Source organism: Myotis myotis, unplaced genomic scaffold (assembly GCF_014108235.1).
Source record: "Myotis myotis isolate mMyoMyo1 unplaced genomic scaffold, mMyoMyo1.p scaffold_m19_p_9, whole genome shotgun sequence".
Lineage (NCBI taxonomy): Eukaryota > Metazoa > Chordata > Mammalia > Chiroptera > Vespertilionidae > Myotis > Myotis myotis.
The window spans coordinates 49361314-49385717 of record NW_023416401.1 but is presented as its reverse complement, the minus strand read 5'-3'; the positions used below and the strand labels follow the sequence as shown (position 1 = coordinate 49385717).

General features: G+C 43.6%; 1 protein-coding gene across 2 annotated transcripts; it reads left to right on the top strand.

Moving 5' to 3' along the window:
- Positions 1-235: 235 nt before the first annotated feature.
- SERPINB5 (serpin family B member 5) lies at positions 236-23855 on the top strand. Of its 2 annotated transcripts, XM_036322515.1 has the most exons (7): positions 236-392; positions 6929-7103; positions 9630-9767; positions 13773-13890; positions 17646-17788; positions 19855-20022; positions 22160-23855. In XM_036322515.1, the coding sequence occupies exons 2-7, from the start codon at positions 6936-6938 to the stop codon at positions 22550-22552; spliced, it is 1128 nt and encodes a 375-aa protein (XP_036178408.1). In that variant the 5' UTR covers positions 236-392; positions 6929-6935; the 3' UTR covers positions 22553-23855. The 2 variants fall into 2 exon arrangements, with proteins under 2 accessions (XP_036178408.1, XP_036178409.1); XM_036322516.1 differs by lacking the exon at positions 19855-20022.
- The last annotated feature ends 549 nt before the right edge of the window (positions 23856-24404 follow it).

Below are 24404 nucleotides of genomic sequence, written 5' to 3'. Positions count from 1 at the left end.
TGCCTTCTCTTTCATATAATAGTTCACCTTCCAATTCCTCCTGGATTACTAGGGTTGCTCTTATGTATGTACTAGGCCAAGGCAGGATTTTTTGCAGCCCCTTCCTGCCTGAGCATGTAGGAGGCCTTTGGAAGCTGTGCAGGCAACAGCAGCTTCAGCCTGAATAATTTCTTCAATCTTGGAGAAGCTGCCAAGAGACATGAGTAAGAGCTGAGCATGCAGAAGTGGGAGGGACGAGAGTACAGGTGGGGCGTGGCCTCAGCGGGAGTGGCCGGGGTTCAGGTGAGCAAGCTGGCTGCTCTGACCACAGAATTGCTTCCACAGCGAGGTCCTTCTGAGCTTGGCTTTCCTTCTCCCTTGCCGTGTGTTTTCCAGGATAACTGCAACTCCAGGTAAGCAAAGTGGGGGTGGCAGGACTGGTGAGTTCCCTTTTCAGGGCAATTCTTAACACAAAAGAGGTGTTGGAGCTGATTCAAGATAGTGAACAAAGTCGACATAATGGGTTATTTTCAAGGTTAGGCTGTGGGCTTGGGGACTGTTGTCCATCACACTCCACACGGGCAGCATCTCCAGCTCTCAGTCCTTTGGGAACCAGGAAGCCACATAGGGAGAGAAATCACTTAGCCATACAAGGTAAGAATCTGAAGAAATAACATGGCTGGGAGGATTTGGTGGGGGGGGGGGGGGGGGGGCGGGAGGCGGAGGGAGGAGGAGGGGCATGGGCACAGCAGTGATTGATGGAGAAGGAAGTATTTCTGGCACACTTTTGGGCCTTGGAATTAAGAATGAATTTTGAAATGCTTATTTCAGAAAGGGCCTGATACTCAAAACCTGGAGAAAGTGGCAACACATTTGAATGTCTGACTCACCTTCCTGGTTGGTTTTGTGTGCTTTAAGATTCAGACTTCAAAACTGCTCTTCTTCTTGGCATTTTTAAGCATCTAGTTGGTATTCACTTACTTGAAACTGCCTTCTCCTAAGCAGAATGTATTCTCCCTCCCTGTTTCTGGGGTCTAGGATACTTGAAACAAGTTATAGATTTCAAATATGTATTCTTGGGCAACTTTTCAGACAGGTTGGTTCATCGTTTCTTTTTTTACAGTGGCTGCTGTTTATATGGCTTCGTTTAAGAGTAACATATTGAAGATCAACTTAACGTGCCAGGCTGTTCTGTAGACTCAGATTCAGAGCTGAGGGGTGTTAGACGTATTTCATCTCAGTTCTTCATTCTGTAGATGAGTGTGGCTCACAGAGGTGACGATGTGGTGTTCTAAGTCACACAGCTTATAAGTGGCAAGATCATTAGAATTCATGCCTTCAAACTCACAGCTTGTGGAAGTTTCCATGACAACATGGGTATTCTTAACAGCCTGTCATCCCCTTCATCACTCTAAAGGTTTGATAGAATTAGGTGGGTCTTAAGACTCAGTCCCTATCAGTAGGTGAAAGAATTGGCTGACTTCCTTGACTGGGGGAGAGAGAGATGGAAGCCAGCCTGAAGAAAATCCCAGAAAATGACTCAGGTCTACATCTTTGCTTCTTAACACTTTGAATTCTGCCACTTCAATCCCTCTGGGTTGTGGGTTGACTTTGAGGGTTGCAACCTCAGCAATCTTGGTCATGCTGGCGTGGCCAGTCTGGCTCTAGTTTGCTGTTAGGCAGCAGTGGGATGGCTCAGTCGTCAAGATCAGGCTTCTGAACAAACAGGAGGAGATAGGACATCTCACAATATCAGAGCAAAGTAGAGGTGCTCTTGCCATAGAAAATTAGGCCCTGACCTTATTACTAATAGCAGTCTTGTCCTTTGCTGCTAACAAAGGTCTTCCCATATATGTTTACTCCTTTCGTCACTTCCTTTAATCCTGACAGTCTCTCACACTGCAGAAGCTACAAGGTCTCCTATTTTCTTAACCTGGCTGTGTTTTTTTTTTTCCTCTTGAAATTGGAATATGGACAGCAGATGCTGTGTTTTTAGGCATCTGGTGATAGTTACTCTAATAGGCAAGATTCCTCAAGGCCATTGCTTAAGGACTGGCTACACCAAATACTTAAGATTATTTTTTTCTCTGCATTTTTCTTCATATGTCATATGGGGCAGGTTAGCATGAATGACAACCACAATCACCTGACACAGTGAAAAGAATTTTAAGTAATGAGAAAGCTGTGCACCTGGCTGTGTGTGTGCATGCACGCACACGTGTATAGAGAAGAGTGTGGTGGGTGGTCTGTAGGGAGGCTGAACATATATTGTTCAGTACAGAACATGATTGAGAATGAAAGGGGCATGTCAGAACAGCAAACATTATCCAGGACTGTCCCAGGCAGTGGGACGTATGGTCAACTTGTCCCTAGAGCATTTATCTCAATCAAATGGTCTACCAGCAAGTTTGAGGACCATTGGCTTAGATCAGGGGTGGGCAAACTTTTTGACTCGAGGGCCACAATGGGTTCTTAAACTGAACCAGGGGACTGGAACAAAAGCATGGATGGAGTGTTTGTGTGAACTAATATAAATTCAAAGTAAACATCATTACATAAAAGGGTACGGTCTTTTTTTTTTTTTTTTTTTTTTAGTTTTATTCATTTCAAATGGGCCGGATCCGGCCCGCGGGCCGTAGTTTGCCCACGGCTGGCTTAGATGCACTAAAGACTCTGGGAATCTTTGTGCAGGGGCTGTAAGTCTAGAGAAGTGAGCATGTCTGATCCTGCTCATGTTCTAGTGCACGCCCCTCCATTCATTTGGGATTGCTTGCAGTCTTTTTGGCCCACATTTTTTTCATAGCTAACTCCCACTTGTTTTTAGGACTCACCTTTAGTGTGACTTACTTAATGGCACCATCTCTGAGGAAACCTCACTGAGATTTCTATGATAAGCGAGCTCTCTCCCTCTCTCGTAAGGGTTCCCATGACAACCTGTGCTCCCCAAGAAAATGCCCAGGACTCATTACACACATCATGGCATTAGGCTGACAGCTGCTTGAAGGCAGGACCCGTGCTGGGTTCACCTTTGATTCCTTAACACTTAACTCAGTGCCTGACATGCATTTGGTACTCAGTTAATACTTTTTAAATGAAAGCAATATAACATTAATCATTGGCAACATAAATGGCAGGAAGAGAACAAGAGATTCTCCAGTGAGGAAATGAGAGAAAAAAGTTTGTATTGATTTAAAAAAAAGCAGCAAAGTACCTTGGTATCTCTAAAGGGTAATTCAGGGCATGTAGGAGTTTTGGAACTCTATAGACTTGTGGGAGAAAAAACGTCAGCCAAGACACAGTTACCGAGGGTGGGGGTGTGGTGTGGTTGGATGCACCAGGCTGGGTGCTGGGAGAAGTGAATGCTGGGGCTGGTTTTACCACTCTCACTCCCTTTGTGGGTGGCCTGGAGAATCCCTTCATCTTTGTCTGCCTCACTCTTCTCATCTGTAAAAGGAAGAAACAGAGCCAGACTAGACCTATGCCAAAATCTTGTCCCACTCTAAAGGTTTATGATTTTAGGACATATCTCAAAAACCAGGCAACTTAGTGATAAATTCTTATAGCTCTTTGTTGTTCATTTGTTGCATTTGAATTATTACTTAAATTTCCATTTCACTCTTTTAAACTTCTAAGTGACAAAAACATGCAGTATTTTCTACATTCGAACTGTAACTAAAATTATCTTTGTTATACTTATTCGAAGGTTTTCATGAAAACCAAAGAAGTTATCTCTGTAAGAAAGTGATAATAAAATGAAAAAAAGTCTATGGCAATTTTAGCACTCTGAGCAGAAGTCATTAGAAATGTAAATTTACTCTGCAGATCTTGTTCATCTCTACTCTTATATCCATAATTTTTAGAGTATTTGCTACTAAAATGGTCCACGTTGAACCTGATGCTTTTTCCTGTGTGTGTAGCTCACATTGCTAAGATCTGCTTAAATGCTTTGACTGCCGTGCAGCACGGGGAGGTGGCCACTCACTGTGGCCCAATCATCCCTTGAACTACCTTAGCCTAGATCAGCTCTGCAGTGTTTTGGGGTCACTTGGGACCAATCACTGAACAACTGATCATATTTATCTGACAACATCTGATTGAGGAGTTAGCTGGTGATTGTTTGCTTCTATAGCAATTCCCATGTCCAGACCTCTTCTTTCTTTCTTCCTTCCTTCCTTCCTTCCTTCCTTCCTTCCTTCCTTCCTTCCTTCCTTCCTTCCTTCTCCTTCCTTCCTTCCTTCCTTCCTTCCTTCCTTCCTTCCTTCCTTCCTTCCTTCCTTCCTTCCTTCCTTTCTTTCTTTCTTTCTTTCTTTCTTTCTTCTTTCTTTCTTTCTTTCTTTCTTTCTTTCCCCTTTCTTCTTTCTTTCTTTCTTTCTTTCTTTCTTTCTTTCTCTCTTTCTTTCTTTCTTTCTTTCTTTCTTTCTTCTTCTTTCTTTCCCCCTTTCTTCTTTCTTTCTTTCTTTCTTTCTTTCTTTCTTTCTTTCTTTCTTTCTTTCTTTCTTTCCTTCTTTCTTCCTTCCTTCCTTCCTTCCTTCCTTCCTTCCTTCCTTCCTTCCTTCCTTCCTTCCTTCCTTCCTTCCTTCCTTCCTTCCTTCCTTTCTCTCTTTCATTTTTTTGCAGTGCTTTAATTCTTTATTGTTGAAAGTATTTGTCCAGACCTTTTCTGATACCTTTGTTAAGCATCAAACAACATTGTTGTTGCTGGGACCTCAGCTGTTAAGGGCTACATGAACTTCCTCAGCCTGAAGGAGAATTTTCTGACAAAGGAGATAGTCAGCACATGGATGGGAGGCAGGCCTGTTGGACTCATGCTCTGAGGATTCTCATGCAAAGGAAGGGACTCTGAAAGGAGGGTCTGCACCCATGAGAAAGACTCAGGTGTCAGGTGTGCTCTGATGAACATTCTCCAACAGCCACATGAATCTATATCTTGAATTGCAACACAGAGTTAACTATGTTGTGTAATGAACTGTACAAAAAGCCAACTGTACAAAGTAGCTTGTATTCAGACAGAGCTACTGAGACTAAGTGTATCTCAAAATGTTATAATGAATAATAGAATAAGCTTCGGTGGGACAAAACGGTAACATGAACATTTCCTTACTTTGTGGTACGCTTTGAGGTGTTTGTAGTCAAACTCCCTTAGCACAGTACTCTCAGGTCTTAAACACAGGTTTTCTACACAAAGGAAGTCAAACGTTAAAAGGGAAGCTTGTTATTGATTATGCAAAATTGTTGGAATTGCTCTCTTTGAGGATAGTGAATGCATTCTGGGAAGAACTACTTGTGTTTGTTAAAGCACAATTGGTATGTTTCAGGTTATTATTTATGTGATTAGGCCTCAGTTGTTGAAGCTTTGAGAAGTTTACAGGGATCTGGGCAGAGCCTTCTATATTTGGTGAAAAAACAGCTCATTCAAGCTTCTCAATTTGGTTGAGAAATAGCTCATGTTAAATTTTATTGTAGACAAACTCAGCATTATCAATGTTAAATTTGCTCCTGGAGAAAGGACTCCCTCAAATCTTTTGTGAATTTTCTTTTTATTTCCTCGTGATGGACACACTGGTCCAAATACTCTGCACACTCCCATTTCTGTCTCATTGCCCTCTGTACACCTCATGCTGGTCTCTGTGACTGGGGTGTGCAGTCGTCCCTCGGCTTCTGACCTCACCCCAGAAGAAAGAATAAGGCTGTGAGCTATCCACCCTGACTTTAGATGACCTTGAGATAGGTTTGCAATGAGAACACTCATCTGAGTTCTGTCAGCTGTGCTTGTCAGGGACATAAAGTAAAGGAGGAAGAAGTCTTTGGAGGTGACCAGTGAGCATGAACAGGGTCACAACCTGGGTGACAACACACAGAAATGTGTTCTCTCACAGTCCTGGAGGCCAGAAGTCTGAAATCAAGGCCTCGGCAGGGCCACGTTCCCTCTGCAAGCCCTAGAGGAGACTATTCCTCGCCTCTCTCTTGGCTTCCGGGTTGCCAGCCATCCTTGGTGTTCCTTGGCTTATAGAAACATCACTCCAATCTCTGCCTGTTGTCACATTGGTGTCTTCGCATCATCTTCTCTCTGTGCCTCTCTCTCTCTGTCTTTCCTCCTGTTCTTTCTGATAAGGACACCAGTCATATTGGATTAGGACCTCAACTTAATTAAATCTACAAAGACCCTATTTTCAAATAAGTTCACATTCACTGGTACCCAGGGATGGGAATCCAACATATCTTTTGGGGGAAACACAAATTCAACGCATAACACCTACTATTAAACTGAATCACACAAACCTGCTGTGACTTGACCGTTTTTGATGTACAAAAATGCCAGCTTTGTATGCTTTAACCTCAATCCTATTTGAAACAATATGGATAAATAAAACCAACTGATTCTGTTCAGTGCCGTCAACTGCTCTGACCACTTGCTGAGGAAGAGGTGTGATCACTGGTCTCCTGACAGTGGTCATTGTGGCTGAGTATGTTTGAATTTGAAGATTTCGGGCAGAGCTGCTCACACCGAGGACCTCAAAAGCTGGGCCATTCAGATCTTAGGGTATTTGCCCAGAAGTTTCTTCCCCACTGGCTTTTTAAATTGCATTTAATGCAAAGTTCCTTCTCTTCTATCCAAGACCATTACTTTGTTTAGATGGACTTTTTTTTTTTTTTTTAAGGATTTTTAAAATTGATTTTTAGAGAGAGAAAAAGGGAGGGGGAGAGAGAGAGAAAAACATAGATGTGATAATGAAACATTGATTGGCTGCCTCCTGCATACCTCCCCACCAGGGATTGAGCCCATAGCCCGGGCATGTGCCCTGATCTGGAGTTGAACCAGCAACCATTTGGTGCATGGGACAATGCCCAACCAACTAAGCCACACTGGGAGGGTTGTTTAAATGGAATATTTATTGGGGTGGCAGAATTCAGGTGAGAAGACTTTAAAGACCCTTATCCTTTGTTTCAGGCCCACGATGGATGCCCTGCGACTGGCAAACTCTGCTTTTGCAGTTGACCTGTTCAAAAAACTCTGTGAAAAGGAGCCAGCAGGCAATGTCCTCTTCTCTCCCATCTGTCTCTCCACCTCCCTGTCACTTGTTCAAGTAGGAGCCAAAGGTGACACAGCCAATGAAATTGGACAGGTAAGCCCCACACCTTGTTTCTGCTTAGAGCAAGGCTAGAGCAGTGGTTCTCAACCTTCTGGCCCTTTAAATACAGTTCCTCATGTTGTGACCCAACCATAAAATTATTTTCGTTGCTACTTCATAACTGTAATGTTGCTTCTGTTATGAATCGTAATGTAAATATCTGATATGCAGGATGGTCTTAGGCAACCCCTGTGAAAGGGTTGTTTGACCGCCAAAGGGGTCGCGACCCACAGGTTGAGAACCGATGGACTAGCGTTATTAGAACCCATGGGCAGTGCCTAAGGAAGGATGAATGGGGCTCTGTGGTCAGAGATGCTCAGGATTGAGAGTTGTGTCACTACTAACACTCTCTCAATCTACTCTCAAATGCGAACGAAAGCTTACTTATTTGTCCTGCAACCCTGGCACCATGTGTGATGGAGAACCTGGGGATGTTCTAGGTAATCACAAGTTTTCCACTTATGAGTGGCCTTTGGCAAGTCACCCAACATCTTTCTATGTGCTATACTGTAAGAATCAACCAAGGTGGTGTTTATAAAATGTTCCACTGCAAAAACTTCAACCAGAAATAGTAGAAATCTATATCCCTGTGTTGTGCACAACATTTATTTACAGCATAATCTTTATTAGTTTTTACTGAAGTATAATGGACATTCAACATTATATTAGTTTCAGATATCAATGATTGATATTTGTATATATTGCAAAATGATAATCATAGTAAGTCTTATTAACATCATACATAGTTATAGAATTTCTTTATTTTTGTGATGAGAAATTTTAAGATCTACTCTCTTAACTTTCAAATATGCAACACAGTATTATTAACTATTGACACCATGCTGTATATTGACACCATCCCCATGCCCTATTTTATAACTGGAAGTTTGTACCTTTTTACCCCCTTCATCCATTCCTCTCACCCCACCCCCATTTACTGTTAGATGGTAAGTGAACACCCCTCTCATTCCATTCCATAAATATTCTTATGTTGATTATTCTAGGTTCAACAAACTCTTTATTTCCATGAACTCATAGCATTTAAAAAGGGAACATCTTGTATCTACAAATCCCCAGAAAGTATGACCCATGAAGTCTTCTTTGGGTCCTGATAATTGAAGAATTTACACTTGAAATTGCGTGCACTTGAAAAAGAACCTTCAACTGTGGGAAGAGGAGCTGTCTTTTCACCTGTCCTGCTCTCTCATCCTCCCCCTCCCCCCAAATCTCTTCCCTATCTCCAATTTCTCATCTCCCACTAGAGAGGGGACAGAAGAGACAACTTCCTGAGAGAAGGTCTGTTCCTCAGCAATAATAATAAGGGTGATGTACATGCAGTCGTTCCTCCAGCAGTAATTACCTGATTTTAAAATTTTCTGGTCCTTTTACCTGTCAGCAGGCATGAGAGTTATGCACGGCTTTGGACTAGCCAATGTGACCTTGCAATAGTGGGGTTGTGCTATTCATGGGTGCCATGTGCCCATTTAGTGATGTTACCTGAGGTGTGGCCTCCAGGCACAGTTATGAGTTAGGAGTGAGGAGAGAATCGCCTTGTGCTGACGTCACGTTTTGAGGCACCGTGAGGCAGAGGAGATGCTGGGCTATTGATTGGGACAGAAGAAAAGTTAGGAACAAATGAAAAGGATTTAAACCCTCCAGAAGATGACATCCTAGTTGTAAATGGCTTAGAAAGAACATTTTTAATTGATATACTTTAGGTGTTTTATGTACAATATCTGTAATCCTCATAACAACTCAGAAAAGTAGGTATTTCTAGTACAGTTTACAGAGGGGAGAGTGAAGCTGGGCAGAGCTGGGCTAGATTAGATTTCGAGTAGATATAGGCTGGGACTCAAAGGCCAGGTTGTCTGACTCTTGCCCACCCAGGGAAGCCCACCGTTGAAGGTAAATGACACATCAGCCCATTTGGCACTTGTTAGAGGAACTAAAGGGACTAGATAGATCCTGGCTAGAGACTCTACCCTGGAATCTGATACCCGCCTAATGATAGTCTCTATTGCTATAATCTTTCTCTTCTTGTGTCTGAATTACATGGAAATTGTAACCCAGTTTCACTCTTTTCCAAGTTTGGGGAGCCTCTGTGTGAGCATTAGAGGCATCATTTTGAAGAAAGGATAAATTTCCCAATAGTTAAATCCAGAGAAGAATATCTTTATGGCAGAGTTTCTCAATGGGGACAATTTGGCCCTACCCCACCTCCGGGGATATTTGGCAGTGTCTAGAGACATTTTTGATTGTCACAAATAGTACCTAGTAGGACAGAGATGCTGCTAACATCCTACAATACCCAGATACCTAGGACAGTCCCCGATTCCCCTCACCTGGCAACAGAGCATACCCTGCCGGGAATGTCAGCAGGGCCAAGGGTGAGAAGCCTTGCTTCATGGGACAATGGAGCAGGGAGACACTGCACCCCCACGGAGGAGGGCAGTTACCATGTCCCCTGCAGCAGCAAGACACATGCTTCATGGGTCGTGGATTTTTTTTTTCTCTTCACAGGTCCTTCATTTTGAAAATGTCAAAGATGTGCCCTTTGGATTTCAAACAGTAACGTCAGATGTAAACAAACTTAGTTCCTTCTATTCACTGAAACTAATCAAACGGCTCTATGTGGACAAATCTCTGAATCCATCTACAGTAAGTGGTTCAATGCCATTAACAAGATTTAACTTTTTCCCAGGATTGGCACTGTCACAGGGTCAGACTCACAGTTTTGTTTTTTGTTTTTTGTTTTCCAGTAAAACTCACCTCTAGGATGCTCATTTATGGTTAGAGGCTAATTGAAATAACTCAGTCCTAGCGGAGAGGTTGAATATAGCGGGACTTAATTGTAGTCACATCTTCTAGCTCAAAATACAGAGAAGCTCACGGCTTCTCTGGTCCCTCTCAAACACTCATATATCCTCCCCTTCCTCTTAGCTTCCTCATTTGGAGAAATGGAGAATAGAGTCACTAATAATGTATCTCCATGGATGCAAGGCAGCTCAGGGCTCACATCTTTCTTAAACAGCAAGGTGTAAGGCCTCATTGTTTATGCACACAGTGTTCTTCCGATTTTCTCAAAATCAACACGAAAAATAATTAACTATGAGTCAACAGTTTTCATCAGTCACACATTGTTTTTGTCCGTTTTCCTAGGCTGGTCATGAAGGTGTCTAAATAGGTAGTTCTGTGTATTTAATTCCAGCCATTTCTTGAAGGTTACTGTGGTTCCCCTAACTTTGATCCCAGAGTATAACATAATATTTTAAAAATCTGTATTTGAAACATATAGCTAACATCCTAGATTACAAAGAAGTTCATTCTCTATGTTAGTAATATAGAGTTGATTTAATTTGTGCTTGGATGGACAGAATTTTAAGCTTTCAAAAATTTAAAAGGTAGACTACCAGTTAAATATTTCACCATTTACTTTCTGCAGTAGCTGTCTGAGGATATTTGGTCACTAGATATTTATTCTTGTTGTTGAAAGTCACACATACACAGCCATTTTTCTTTCAACAATCACCCAGAGAACTGAAATAAAATATTGAGATGTGAGTTAGGACCTAAGTAGAGAAATAATTTAAAAGCTCCCTAGAGGGTCCTTAGGGAGATGTTTAATACATTTTGTGGCTGGCAGTGAGGACTGTGGAGGTCATTAATCTTGCTGAGGCTCCGACGTTCTTGGGTGGTCCCCGTTCTCTCAGTCTTGCTGAGGCTCCGATGTTCTTGGTTGGGTTGCAATGAACACAATCAATTTGGCTAAGGCTATAGCTGCTCTGAAGCAATTGAAGGAGCCCATGTTAGGACATTTAACCATCTATGTTCAGTTTGGTTGAACTTCTATTCAACATTTTGAATTATTTCAACCAAACCAGGAATTGCAAGGAATTTTATTTTAAGACTGCTTTCCATGGCTGCTGTTGGTTGTATAGCACCTGAAAATTCACTCATAATAGTACAAAACAGCTGTGGTATCAGGAGGGCCACCGGACGCAGAACCACCTGGGCGTTAAAAGTGCAAGCTCCTGGTCTCAGATCAATTGAATCAAACTCAATAGGGATGGGATTTAGGGTTTTGCATTTCAACAAGCAATAGAACTAGAATCACTGCTATGTTCTCTATAGCACTGTTTCAGACTTAATGTGCATCTTGATGAAATGCATGCTCTGATTAAGTAGGTCTGAGATTCTGCACTGCCAACACTGTTCCAAGAGATGTTAAAGCTTTGGTACTTGGACCACACTTTGAGTAGCAAGAGCCTATAGAATATTTATTTCAATGAGAGTGAGAGTTTTCTGCTCATAAAGTTCTCTTTTCTGTACATTTCTTCTATTCTAAGACATATAAATGTATGTACATTTTAATGTTTCTGAAATCATATTATAGCTGTTATATACATTCAACATGGTGTTTCTTTTCCAACCAAAGCTGATACTAAATTGATGAATGCTTTTAATAATTGATATGGTCTTAGAAATGAAGGAATGAAACATTCAATGCAAAGAAAAGTCATTGATTCGTCCATGAGGTTTCAATTTACTGAATAGTACAGGTTTTGAAAGCGTATTCATAGTAATCCTATCTAATAAAAGACTAATATGCAAATTAGCCATCACTCTGTGACAAAGATGGCGGCACCCACAGCCAATAGGAGGGAATATACAAATTTCTGTCACTTTTTGACAAAGATGGTGGTGGCTGGGCCAGGACGCAGGTGTTTTGCCCAACCCGCTGGTGGAGGGCCTCTGGGCCTGCTTGATTGCCGCTGCCATGGGGACAGAGGAGCAGAGACACAAGCCCACAGGGGGACCCAGCACCCAGCAGCCCCAAACTTCACCTCGGCACTGGGGCTGCTGGGGCTGGAGGAGCAGAGACACAGCCCGCAGGGGGACCCAGCACCCAGCAGCCCCAAGCCCCAAGGCAGTGGCAGCGCTGGGGTCAGAGGAGCAGAGACACAAGCCCATAGGGGACCCGGCACCTAGAAGCTCCAAGCCCTGCAGCTGCTATGGTGCTGGGGCCACTGGGGCCAGAGGAGCAAAGACACAGCCTGCAGGGGGCCCGGCACCCAGCACCCCTAAGCCCCATGGCCGCAGAGGCGCTGGGGCCACTGGGGCTGCAGCGGAGACACAAACTAGCAGGAAACCTGTGGAAAGGGAGATAAACTATCATAACTTTATCTCCCTTTCCACAAGATGAGAAAACTGACCCTGATTTATTTAGTGATATGGCCCACACCTTTCTATAAGCACAGGGTATGTTCTAACCACTCCCAGGAAGGTCTGGTCAGAATACTGTCTCCAGGGAATAACACTACTGTGGCAAATCATCTAAGAGAGGAAACAAGCTTTTGTTGGGTTTATTCTGAAGGTCAGAGAACAGGCCACCCCAACAGATGCCGTGTTGTTATATTGATGATCTTGAGCTGCAGATGCTTGAAAAACAGCAAATGCAAGGAGAGGCTTTCACTGAAGTCTCCTGATCTGCCTAAAATTGGACCCCCCAAAAGGTCCCCTCAATGGGAAAAGTGTCATCAGCCAGTGAAGACTGACTCCTGTCACAGGATAGAAGACTAGAAGTTGACATCATACCCAAACTTTGTTACAAACTATTTCCCCCCACCCCCATTCATCTTTCCTAAAAACAATTTACTCTCCTCTAAGAGGTCTACATCTCCCGTCCCCTCTCCCTAGGAAGAAGGTATTTAAATCTGGATTCTAAGCCACCTTAGGGAGTTATTCATTTTTCCCTGGGATCTCCCACATATACACTAGGTACATATGTTAATGAACTTTTGTCTTTCTCTTGGTAATCTGCCTTTCATTACACGGGCCTCCGCTAAGAACTCAGAAGGATAGAGGAAAACTATTTTTCCTTCTCCATAATTCCATCTCGGGAAATAAAGTCCCAGGCTGAACAGTGAGGTTGGCTCAAGTGCCAAGCAGTCCCGGATGAGGGGAGGGAAGCTTCTAGGGGGAAATCAATGATGTTGGCATCAAAGTAGGACAGAGGGCACACGCATGGTTGCTGGTGGGAGTTTAAAGTGGTTCAACATTTTTGGAGGATGATTTGGCAAAATCGATAGAAATGTTCAAAGTACATCCAAGAGTCTTCTCCTAGGAATCTCATCTGCTGAGATAAAGCACGAGTGCATAAGCCCTGGTCAGAACCCAGGATGCTACTACGGGCTCCCCTTCCATGATAGGAAAACCTGCTAACAACCTGCATTTTTAGGACAAGGTGGCATCTATACTAATAAAAGGGTGATATGCTAATTAGACTTAACATCTTCTGGACAAAGCCATGGTGGCAGAGCTGAGGCAGAGGCAGTTAGAGGTGATCAGGCAGGCAGGGAAGAGCAGTGAGGGGGATCAGACCATCAAGGGAGAGCAGTTAGGGGGATCAGGCTGGCAGGGAAGAGCAGTTAGGTGGATCAGCCTGGCAGACAGGTGAGCAGTTAGGAGCCAGCAGCCCTGAGGGGTCCCGGATTGGAGAGGGTGCAGGCCAGGCTGAGGGACACCCTGCTCCCGTGCAGGAATTTTGTGCACTGAGCCTCTACTAGACACATAAAAGTCCTTTTGTTAGAGCCATGTAAAGATGTGATGGTTTGACCACAGACTGCAAGTACTTTGTGATTTTATGAACTGGATGCTTTTCAGGAGTTCATCAGCTGTACGAAGAGACCCTATGCGAAGGAGATGGAAACTGTTGACTTCAAAGATAAATTGGAAGAAACGAAAGGTCAGATCAACAACTCAATTAAGGATCTCACAGATGGCAAGTATTTTTATCTACTCTGCTTATGTACTTACTAGGGGCCCGGTGCACAAAATTCGTGCACTGGGTGTGTGTGTGGGGGGAGTGTCCCTCAGCCCAGCCTGCCCCCTCTCACATACTGGGAGCCCTCAGGCGTTGACCCCCATCACCCTCCAATCGCAGGATTGGCCCCTGGGCAGGGGATCCTCATTTCCCCCCATCACTGGTTCTGCCCCGAGCCCAGGCCTGATGCCTCTGGCCCAGGCGTCAGGCCTGGGCAGGGGACCCCCAGGCCCCTCCGATTGCTGGCTCTGCCCCTTGCCCAGGCCTGATGCCTCGTCCAGAGGCGTAGACCCCCATCACCCTCTGATCGCCTGATCAGCCCCTTGCCCAGGCCTGACGCCTCTGCCAGAGGTGTCAGGCTTGGACAGGGGACCCCCATCTCCCCCGATCACTGGTTCTGACCCCCGCCCAGGCCTGAGGCCTCTGGCCCAGGAATCATGCCTGGGCAGGGGACCCCCATCTCCCTCTGATTGCTTGCTCCACCCCCCGCCCAAGCCTGATGCCTCTGACCCAGGCTTCAGGCCTGGGCAAGGGGACCATCATATCCCTCCAATCCCTGGCTCCGCCCCCGCCCAGGCCTGATGCCTCGGCCAGAGGAGTTGACCCTTATCACCCTCCGATCACCAATCACCGGATCGGCCCCTTGACCAGGCCTGAGGCCTCCGGCAGAGGTGTCAGGCCTGGGCAGGGGATCCCCAGCTCCCCGCGATCTCCCGCTCTGCCCCTGCCCAGGCCTAACGCCTCTGGCCGAGGCATTAGGCCTGGGCAGGGGACCCCCAACTCCCCGCGGTTGCAGGCTCCGCCCCTGCCCAGGCCTAACGCCTCTGGCCTAGGCATCCGGCTTGGGCAGCAGGGACCCGCAGCTGCAGCGGCCCCGCGATCGCGGGCTCCGCTTTAGGCCCAGGCAAGGGACCCCTAGCTCCCGGGACTGCCAGCTTCGACTGTGCCCAGCTCCCATCGCTGGCTCCACCCCTACTTCCTGCTATCACTGGCCAGGGCGGCAAAGGTGCCTGATTCTCCGATCATGGCTGGGGGGCAGGGCAAAGGCGGCCCCAGGGCCACCTTTGCCCTGCCCGCCAGCTCTTAGCTCCCCCCTGGGTTTCCGATCACTGTCAGTGGCAGGGGGCTTCTTCCCGCTTTCCCTTTCGCCTCCCTGCATTGTGCCTACATATGCAAATTAGCCGCCATCTTTGTTGGCAGTTAACTGCCATCTTAGTTGGCAGTTAATTTGCAGATAGCCCTGATTAGCCAATGAAAAGGGTAGCGCCGTACGCCAATTACCATTTTTCTCTTTTATTAGTGTAGATTCTCATGAATCTTTCTGCTAAGCAAAAAACTTGAGCACCTAGAGGACTCCTGAGGTGTTTTTAGTACAGAAGCTAAATTCTTGCCCATTGAGCCATTTCAACAACGTACATTTCTGGACCTTTCCTCCATCACCTTATCACTTGGCAGGAATTACTGGTGCTTTGGTTTTATTTAGGCAAGTAGGCCCTGCGCCCTCCTGGAGCCTCAGCTGTGCCTCTAACAAGTCTGGCTTTAGACAAGTCATGAGTCCAGTTTTACATTGTAAACCTAAAGGGCTTGGACTATAACTTGATGATCCCTGAGGACACTTTTAGCTCAAACATTCTACAAGTTTTTTAAGGAAAAAGGGATTGAGAGTCTTAAGCAATCAAATATACATAGAGCAAAAGTAAAACAAAACTAACCATAGTGGTTGGAAATGTGTCCTCAGTCCCATAAGTCCCCGACCTGGTCGGCCCTCTGCTAGTCCCTGGCTCTTACCTGCAGCAGCTACCTGGTCCTGCCTCTGGCTCAGCACTTCCCTCAGTCTCTCCATTCCCTGAATCTTCCCTCCATTACAATTCTGTGAATCTTCCTTGTTGGAAAAGAATTATAAGTAAGATGATTTTGAGTGCAGGTCAGCGTCCACATCCCTGTTCCAGGCACACATTTATATTTACACACGGAGGGACCTGTTGGGACACAGCACTTCATTGTGAGGATGTGAACGACAGTGATGGTTTTTTCAGGCACCGCTGCAGTCTGATGAGCGATAGGCTTCTGGGGCAGGGACACACGCTTCCTGTATGAATGGCCAGAGCCACTCGGTGGCTATGAGGGCTCAGGAATGATAGAGTCCATGCCATAGCTTCAGAGTGAGGACATGGAAAAAGATTGGCCTTGGAATCATCAAGTCCTCAGATTCAAATCTAGACACTGCCACTTATTAACTGAAGTGTTTGGATACAGAGCCTCAGTTTACTGAACTGTAAAATGGGGTATATGTTATATAATTTAATTTTTACATGTTTTTTGTGGGGATGAACTTAGATGATATGTGGTAATCAATAATGTGTGGTAGCCAAGATGGTAGCCATAGATCTGGATGCACACACACACGTATGCATGTATATATATTTGCTATTGAAATGAAGTCCCTATACTTTCATATGTAGAGAGAAAACTGGTATAACATCAGGTTAAACATAGTCACAAGTAAAAAGCAGCTCCTATTTAAATAGTTGTGTAACAGTTTTGCCTTTAGAATTTTTAAATAATAGTATTTTCCCTCTTTGGGCCTTTGTTTTAAAATCTTCATAAATTTAAGGTTTTTACTGGGGAAGTTAGTTCAGTGAAAAGGCCTCTGCATTTGGAATCTGGAGCTCAAGGTTCCAGTTGAAGCCACTTCCCAGCTCCCCCACTTCTCTGGCCTTCGAGTTTCCTCAATAACACTATTACATATTCGACAAGTCTTATAGCATTGGTGACATAATGTGCAGGTCCCAGAGCAAAGTGAAACTGATGGGTCCTTTATTTAAAAATGTATTAATATTAAGATGGTGACAGCAGAGCATTAACCAGTGAAGGGACCTTCACATGCAGGTCACAGCCTGTGCTGTGGGCCTAGAGATTAGGTAAATGAAAATCCCTTGCAAAAACACCAGTGCTATTCAAATAGGAGGACTTAATTTCATTAGGGGGTTATCACCACTGAACTGTTCTGCTGTTGTGACTACAGTGACTACTGTTGCGATAGAGCCTGCTGACCTTGGTGCCAACTGGCTGCCACGTGGGGAGAGGCAGGGAGCTGTGGGTGCGGGGCAGAGTGCTGTCCTGGGTCTGACCTGCTTTCCAGTTGAGAAAACTCGAAAGCTACTTGGCTTCTCTGAGCTTCAGTTTCCTCAACTATAAGATGGGGATAATGATCCTTGCCTTGTGGGATCACTGTGAGAGACATGAGCTGATACACGTGAAAATGCCGAGCACATTCATGCATTTCCATTCCAGAGCACAGGTCTCCACCTTTGCTCCTGTGTCATCTTGGGCATATGACTTTTCACCAAGTCTCTGCTTCCTTGTTTGTAAAAAGGGGAGGAATCCACAATAGCATGTATATGCATGTCTAGCATGTGGCCTGGCTCAGGATGGGCATTTGGTAGCTTGTGCCTTTCTTCTTCCTCCTCTTCCGTTCTTTTTCCTCCTTCCCCCCTTCATTCTCCTCCTTAGGTGTCTTTGGTAAGACCAGGTGTGGGGAAATGCAAGGAGAGAAAGGAGTCCTTCTGAAATGAGGTGGTCTGGCTCTCACACCCTCCCTGGTGTGGCTCTGGAAGGTGTTAAATATCCAGTGAGTGGACAGGCATGTGCATAGTAGGTGTGGTTGGGAAGAATAACCCTGTGCAATTTGTGGTTTCTACAATTGTTTGCAGGCCACTTTGAGGATATTTTATCCAACAACAACGTAAATGATCAGACCAAAATCCTCGTGGTTAATGCCGCCTACTTCATTGGAAAGTGGATGAAGAAATTTCCTGAATCGGAAACCAAAGAATGTCCTTTCCGAGTCAACAAGGTATGTGGGCAGCGTGTCAAAGGGCCCCAACTATATATTTGACAATTACAGCCACAGAAGGGACCGTAGGAGTTCACCCCAGTGAGAGAAATGAAGGCACAGGGGTGGCGTTCCTTCCCTGGTGGAAAAAGAACCATAACCCAGAGACTCTCTCTCTTCTCCAGAATGTTCTCAGAGTCTGAGCTGAGTGGGGGCTTATAAAGCTCAAAGCCCAGTGGGTAAAGCTAAATCACCCACTGGAAAATGCCTACAAATATTAGGGATGATTAGCAAGAGAGGCAAAGAAGCAAACTAAATCCGAACCTCAGAGGCCTTTGAATCATCCTGAAACCTGGGTCATTTGAGGTTCTTGGTCAAGGTCAATACCCTCCTCTGCTCTGTTTCTCATCTGTTCATAGTGAAGTCAATGGTTATGATATTTTAATGTATGAGGTGCTTTGAGGCAGTGTTGGCTGTGAGAAACCTGTTTTGCAGGAAAGTCTCATTAAAACTCTTGGGTGAATAATGAGGCCATATCCCATGTGAAAAAGAATTAATATGAATAGGTAAAGTGCCTCTTCTAAAAAGGAATTCAGAGAACTGAGACTTGAAAATTGACCTATTTCATTCAAGGACCTAGGCCACCCAGAAGTCTATATGATGATGATGATGATGTGATTTGGTCTCATTTAATGATATATGACTGTGTTAAGAACGCAGACTGAATCCCAGGTAGCACAATATCTGAAGGGAGTGTGTTTACCTGGTAGCTCCCATTCATTCATTCTAGTTTGCAAGTTTCTCCCAGCACCTTGAGTACCTAGCATTAATCACTTTTCTTTTTTTTTTTTTTTTTGCCAAATATTATAACACCACCTTTTAAACACTAGAAACCAGGAAGAAAAGACCTTCAAGATACATTTATATCCGAGTTAGCTGGACTGGCATTTGGTACTTTTTCTTTGTACCCACAAAATTTTATTTTCATTCCCACCTCAGGTGCGCTTTCGAGTGAAATAGAATTATATACTTACTTATCTACATCCCTCTTAAGTGCATGGGCTTTGTAAAGGCAGAGATAATGCCTTATTCATCTCGGTTTCTAACCTCTGGCCCAGGCCCTGGTACATTAGCAGGTGCTCAGCAAATGTCAAATGAATGACCAATCTCTAAGGGTCAGTTTGAATAAATAGTCAATAACAGACCAAACCTGATTGGCCTTTGGGACCACCATGGGTCCCTATACAAGATCTATTTGGCATTTCCATTGGGAGGGGACAGTCATAGCTGAGAGGGCTACCCACCCTCCTCAAAAACCCAGACATCCTACGGGGACCCCGGCCTTTCCTCCACTTCCTCTTCCTATCTCACCTGTACAGTGGCCTTTTCCAAGCTGCCTGCAGGGCAGGACTGACCCTGCACACAGCCGCCAGTCACAAGACATTTGACCCTTTCAGACTGTATTTTTCACATACAGGTTCTTGGTTCTTAAACATGGCTTTGAAGTGTCATTGATCTCTCAGTATTTCACCCAATAAAACAATCAAACAGGACTCAAAGCTGCATGGAGACACACCCTCCTTTAGAGTGCAAAGGTCATTACTTTTCCTTTGTTTCCTTTGACTTGCTTTTGTCAGCCCCTGAACTTTCTGAGTGACTTTACTAAGCTTCTCCTCATGTCTTGTGGTGTCTCCTTTAAGGATTAGACTAAATTGATGATGTAATAGTATTAAAAGTTTAGGGTAGTGTTTATTCTAACAAAGGTGGATACACACCACAGATTTTTGTATTACTAACCTAAGAATAAAAAGGCCTAATTAGTTTAATTTCCCCCTCCAACAAAGAGAGAGAACAAATATTTGATGTGTTCTATTTTTATTATAACAAGAACAAATGAATGCATATACATGTGTGTGTGTATAGATATGTGTCTATATATGTGTGCATATGTGTGTGATGTATTTATATGTATGTGTACATATAAAAGCGTAAGTCATTTCTTTTATGGAGGAAAATAAGATATATATCTCTATATATACACGCGTGAATGAAAAAGCAAGCAGCCCAGGTTTCTTCTCCTCTTCCAGACGGACACCAAGCCAGTGCAAATGATGAATCTGGAAGCCATGTTCTGCATGGGCAACATTGAGAGTATCAATTGTAAGGTCATAGAGCTCCCCTTTCAAAACAAGCACCTCAGCATGCTCATCCTGCTGCCCAAGGACGTGGAGGATGAGTCCACGGGTCTGGAGAAGGTGAGGAAGGAGGTGGGTGGGCAGCACCAAAGTGCCCTCTGCCTTGTTTTACCTGCTTGTGAAGGATGTAGCTTTCCCTCTGCTGGTCAGCTTGCTCCTGTGGCCCACTGTTCTCCCTCACTCCCTGCTGGCTTCCTAGCTTCCATCCACCTGGGCCTGCACTGGCCAGGGAGAAGGAGGGAATCTTTGAGGAACCTAGGGGTCGCCTGCTGTATTGTCAGTCATGCCTCAGTGACTCCCTCACTTTCTAAGGTTGATCTAACTTAGTCATATCTTATCTGTTACTGCAGCTATCATTATGCTTGCCCTACCATTGAATTCTAAGTCCATCTCCATTCTTCTTTTACTCACCGGTCTCTCTGTTTTACTCCACTTCATGCTTTCCTCTCATTTTCTCCATCAGCCATTATTCAGCGGTCTCCCACTTTACTTACTTAAAATATCCACATAGGCCGAAACCGGTTTGGCTCAGTGGATAGAGCGTCGGCCTGCGGACTGAGAGGTCCCAGGTTCGATTCCGGTCAAGGGCATGTACCTGGGTTGCGGGCATATCCCCAGTAGGAGATGTGCAGGAGGCAGCTGATCGATGATTCTCTCTCATCGATGTTTCTAACTCTCTATCTCTCTCCCTTCCTCTCTGTAAAAAATCAATAAAATATATTTAAAAAAAAATTATTAAAAAAAAAAATATCCACATAGGTTTTTTTTTTCATATGATAGAATGAAAGGAGCAAGTTAAGATGTGCTCAATGAACTTAAAAAAAAATTGTTTTATTGATTTTTACAGAAAGAAAGGGAGGGTGAGAGAGAGATAGAAGCATCAATGATGAGAGAATTGTTGATTGGCTGTCCCCTGCATGCCCCCTACTGGTGAATGGAGCCCACAACCTGGGCATGTGCCCTGACCAGAAACTGATCTGTGACTTCTTGGCTCCTGGGTCATAGGTCAACTACTGAGCCACACGGACTGGGCTCAATGAACAATTTTAAGATGAAACCATATTATGCTTTATTTCATATCTCTCATTACAAATAAAATATTTTGTTGGATCCAATATTTCCAAAATACTATCATTTTAACATGCAATTGCTATAAAAATTATTAATGAGATATTTTACATACTTTGTAATAAGTCTTGGAAATCTGCTGTGTATTTTACACATAAAGCATTTCTCAATTCTTACTGATCACATTTTAAGTGCTTTTCATAGCCATGTATTGGCCACTGTATTGGACAGTATAGATATGGAGGTTTCTTGTTAGGACAGATGAATATTTAGCTTTTATGCAGATTAAGAACATAACCTGTTATTTTTTCGATTTATTGAGGTATAATGAAACAAAATTGTAAGATACTTAAAAACACGTGAGCCCACTTTAGTGTATAGCAGGATGATTTAATAAATATATATCTTAAAAAATAAACAACTGAAATGGATGCATTCATTGCCTACTCTCCTAAAGAATGATCATAGACAGTTCAAATTTTCATTCTAAAAAGAATTTACCCTAGTTTTAATTTGAGTTATTAAATTTGATGTCAAGCAGAGTACATGATTGTTCTGGATTTCCTAGTAGTGAAATAAAAATAAGCATTTGAGAAATCCTATATAATAAAAGGCTACTATGTAAATTGTCCCCTCGGGAGTTCGGGAGTTTGGGAATTTGACCAGGGGCAGGGCCAGCCAGCCAACTGCCTGTGGCCCCTCCCCCGGCCAGCTGGCCAATTGGCCTTTATCAGGACGGGCCGGCTGGACCCCACCCATGCACAAATTCATGCATCAGGCCTCTAGTATTATATATGAAAACACTTCTGATTTTGTATTTGTTTCACTATTACTTATGCAACACCATAATCCATGCATTTATTTCCATAAAGCTACTCTACAGCTTCAAAGAACTGCCCTCATAAATTGCAGTTCAAAGGGACCACAGTTGTAGGGTGGGGTGGAGACCAATGCTAGGTGGAAGACCTTTTAAAAGAGAAACTAGTCACACACCCAAACTGCAGGGCTGATTCCATTTTTGATGGTCCCTCTGTATTTCTTCCAAACTGGGCTCACCTGTTTTGCATCAAGTAGGGTCTTTTACCATAGGAAGTAAAAACAATAATTTCCTCTCCTTTTTGCCCTTCAGGTTGAAAAACAACTCAACTCAGAGACGCTCTTGCAGTGGACCAATCCCAGCACCATGGCCAATACCAAAGTCAAACTATCCATTCCAAAATTTAAGGTGGAAAAGATGATTGATCCCAAGGCTAGTCTGGAAAACCTAGGGCTGAAAAGTACCTTTGATGAGAGTACATCTGATTTCTCTGGAATGTCAGAGACCAAGGGAGTGGCGCTCTCCAAGGTTATTCACAGAGTGTGCTTAGAGATAAGCGAAGATGGTGGGGATTCCATAGAGGTGCCGGGATCAAGAATCCTGCAACACAAAGATGAATTCAGGGCTGACCACCCATTTATTTACATTGTCAGGCACAACAAAACTCGAAACATCATTTTCTTTGGCAAGTTCTGTTCTCCTTAAGTGTCAGAGCCCAGGTTAAGTCCCACCTGGCTTTTCTGTAAACTCTACAACCAGAGAATCCCTTTATAAATATGATAACTTGTTAATATTGCTGGAGGAGGAACGCCTTGGTGCTTGTCCTATGTAGCCCTCACACTAATAGGCCTTTTTCTCCCAATCTTTTCTTTTATGCCCCTTTCCTCCCATCAAAGACAATACTTTGAAGGAAAAGAAAATATGTATTCATTATTTGTTACACTATCTAGGGTTATGGGCAGGTATACAGTTGTTCACAAAGAAAATTCCTATAAAGAGCTTTGCCTTCCTTCATTGGGATACAGAATGTTCCAGATGTTCTCACTTCCCTGAAAGGCTAAACAAACGGTGGTTTATGGGATCTGACAAACTTTCCTGGTTCCAGTGAAATGTGAGCACATGGTCAGGCTACTGTAGGTCCACAGCTCCTTATGCTAAACCCTGAGGGACAAATGTATTCTTCAAGCTCTGACTTTGGGGGCTTTTAGAAAGATAATATGTTGCACAAACTGTATGTTATGGAAGTCCATTGAAAGAGTCTGAAACAACATCCTATATAGAAGTCATTCCCTTGATGTTCCTGCCATAAAATGTATAATATTGACACAAAATGGATAAAGGTCTTGCTGACAAATGGGGTATGACACCAGCTCGTGAACAGGCTTTGTTTTTAGAACGTTTTGAGACTTTGGAATGTTGGCTAAGGAATTGCAGACCTAGCATAGCTGATGTGCAGCCCCTCAAAGGAAGGGCAGATCTAATTCATTTTCACTTTTGATAGAATGACCACCTGGTCATTTGGTTGGGGACAGACTGATGGCTGGGGCTTCTGACTCAGCAAGGTTTTGGATGTTTGACAGCCAGGGCCTTAAAAAGCACAGGGACCCTCACGGTAGCCAATAAAAGAGTTTTATGAGCGTTGAAGGAGCTTGCCTCTTTGTCTAATGTGGTAGTGGAGAAGGGTATGAAACTTACATCTTTAGAAAATGTAACTAAAGCTATTGAAGTGCTCACGTGGCTTTGACATACTTTTTCTAAGACTGTGGGTTTAGTTACTATAGATAGCTAGTCAGTCACTTGCATTAATAGTAATTTTAAAAGTTGATCTGATAAGTTATCTATATTACAAGTTCACATTAATTCACTATCAAAAGAGCACATTTACGAAGATTTTGTGACAACACATCCCCATCTCTTCCTTGTAAATAGGTTCCACTGTCTTCTTGCTCCAAAGGATCAATATAAAATTTCTTTTATGCTATTGACAATAAAATATTATTAAACTACATGTCTTGTTTTTTTCTCCATAAAGTTAGATTTACTATTTTGAAATAAAACCAAGCCATCTATTTATAAAAGCATTCCTTTACATAAACAATTTTTTGAGGGATTGATATAGAATAAGAATAATTACTGCCCCTTTTTCCTGTCTTCCTTTCTCTCTGCCCACTAGCTCTTGCTTCCTCCTCCCATCCTCTTTCATCCTGGGGTCAAGGCCCAGGGGAGTCTAGAAGGACTTTCAGCTACATACAAGTATATCATGAAATGGAGGCCTTTAGGTCCAGCCTCAAAATATAATTTTATCAAGTAAGCTGTATATGCTTAAAATGTTTTCTTATTAAATATATTTTCCTTAATGCCATGTATATTTGTTTTAAATTACTTATAGTTTCCCTGAATCAAATATTCAACATAGTCATTTTCCAGTCCCCAAAGTGTGCCCAAATAGAATGTGTCCTCCCTTGCAATAAATGTTGAGTACCAAAAGTAACAAATGCCCTGCATTCTAACAAGAAAAGACCATTTGTGCATGATGGCTGGGAGTGGCCCAAACCAC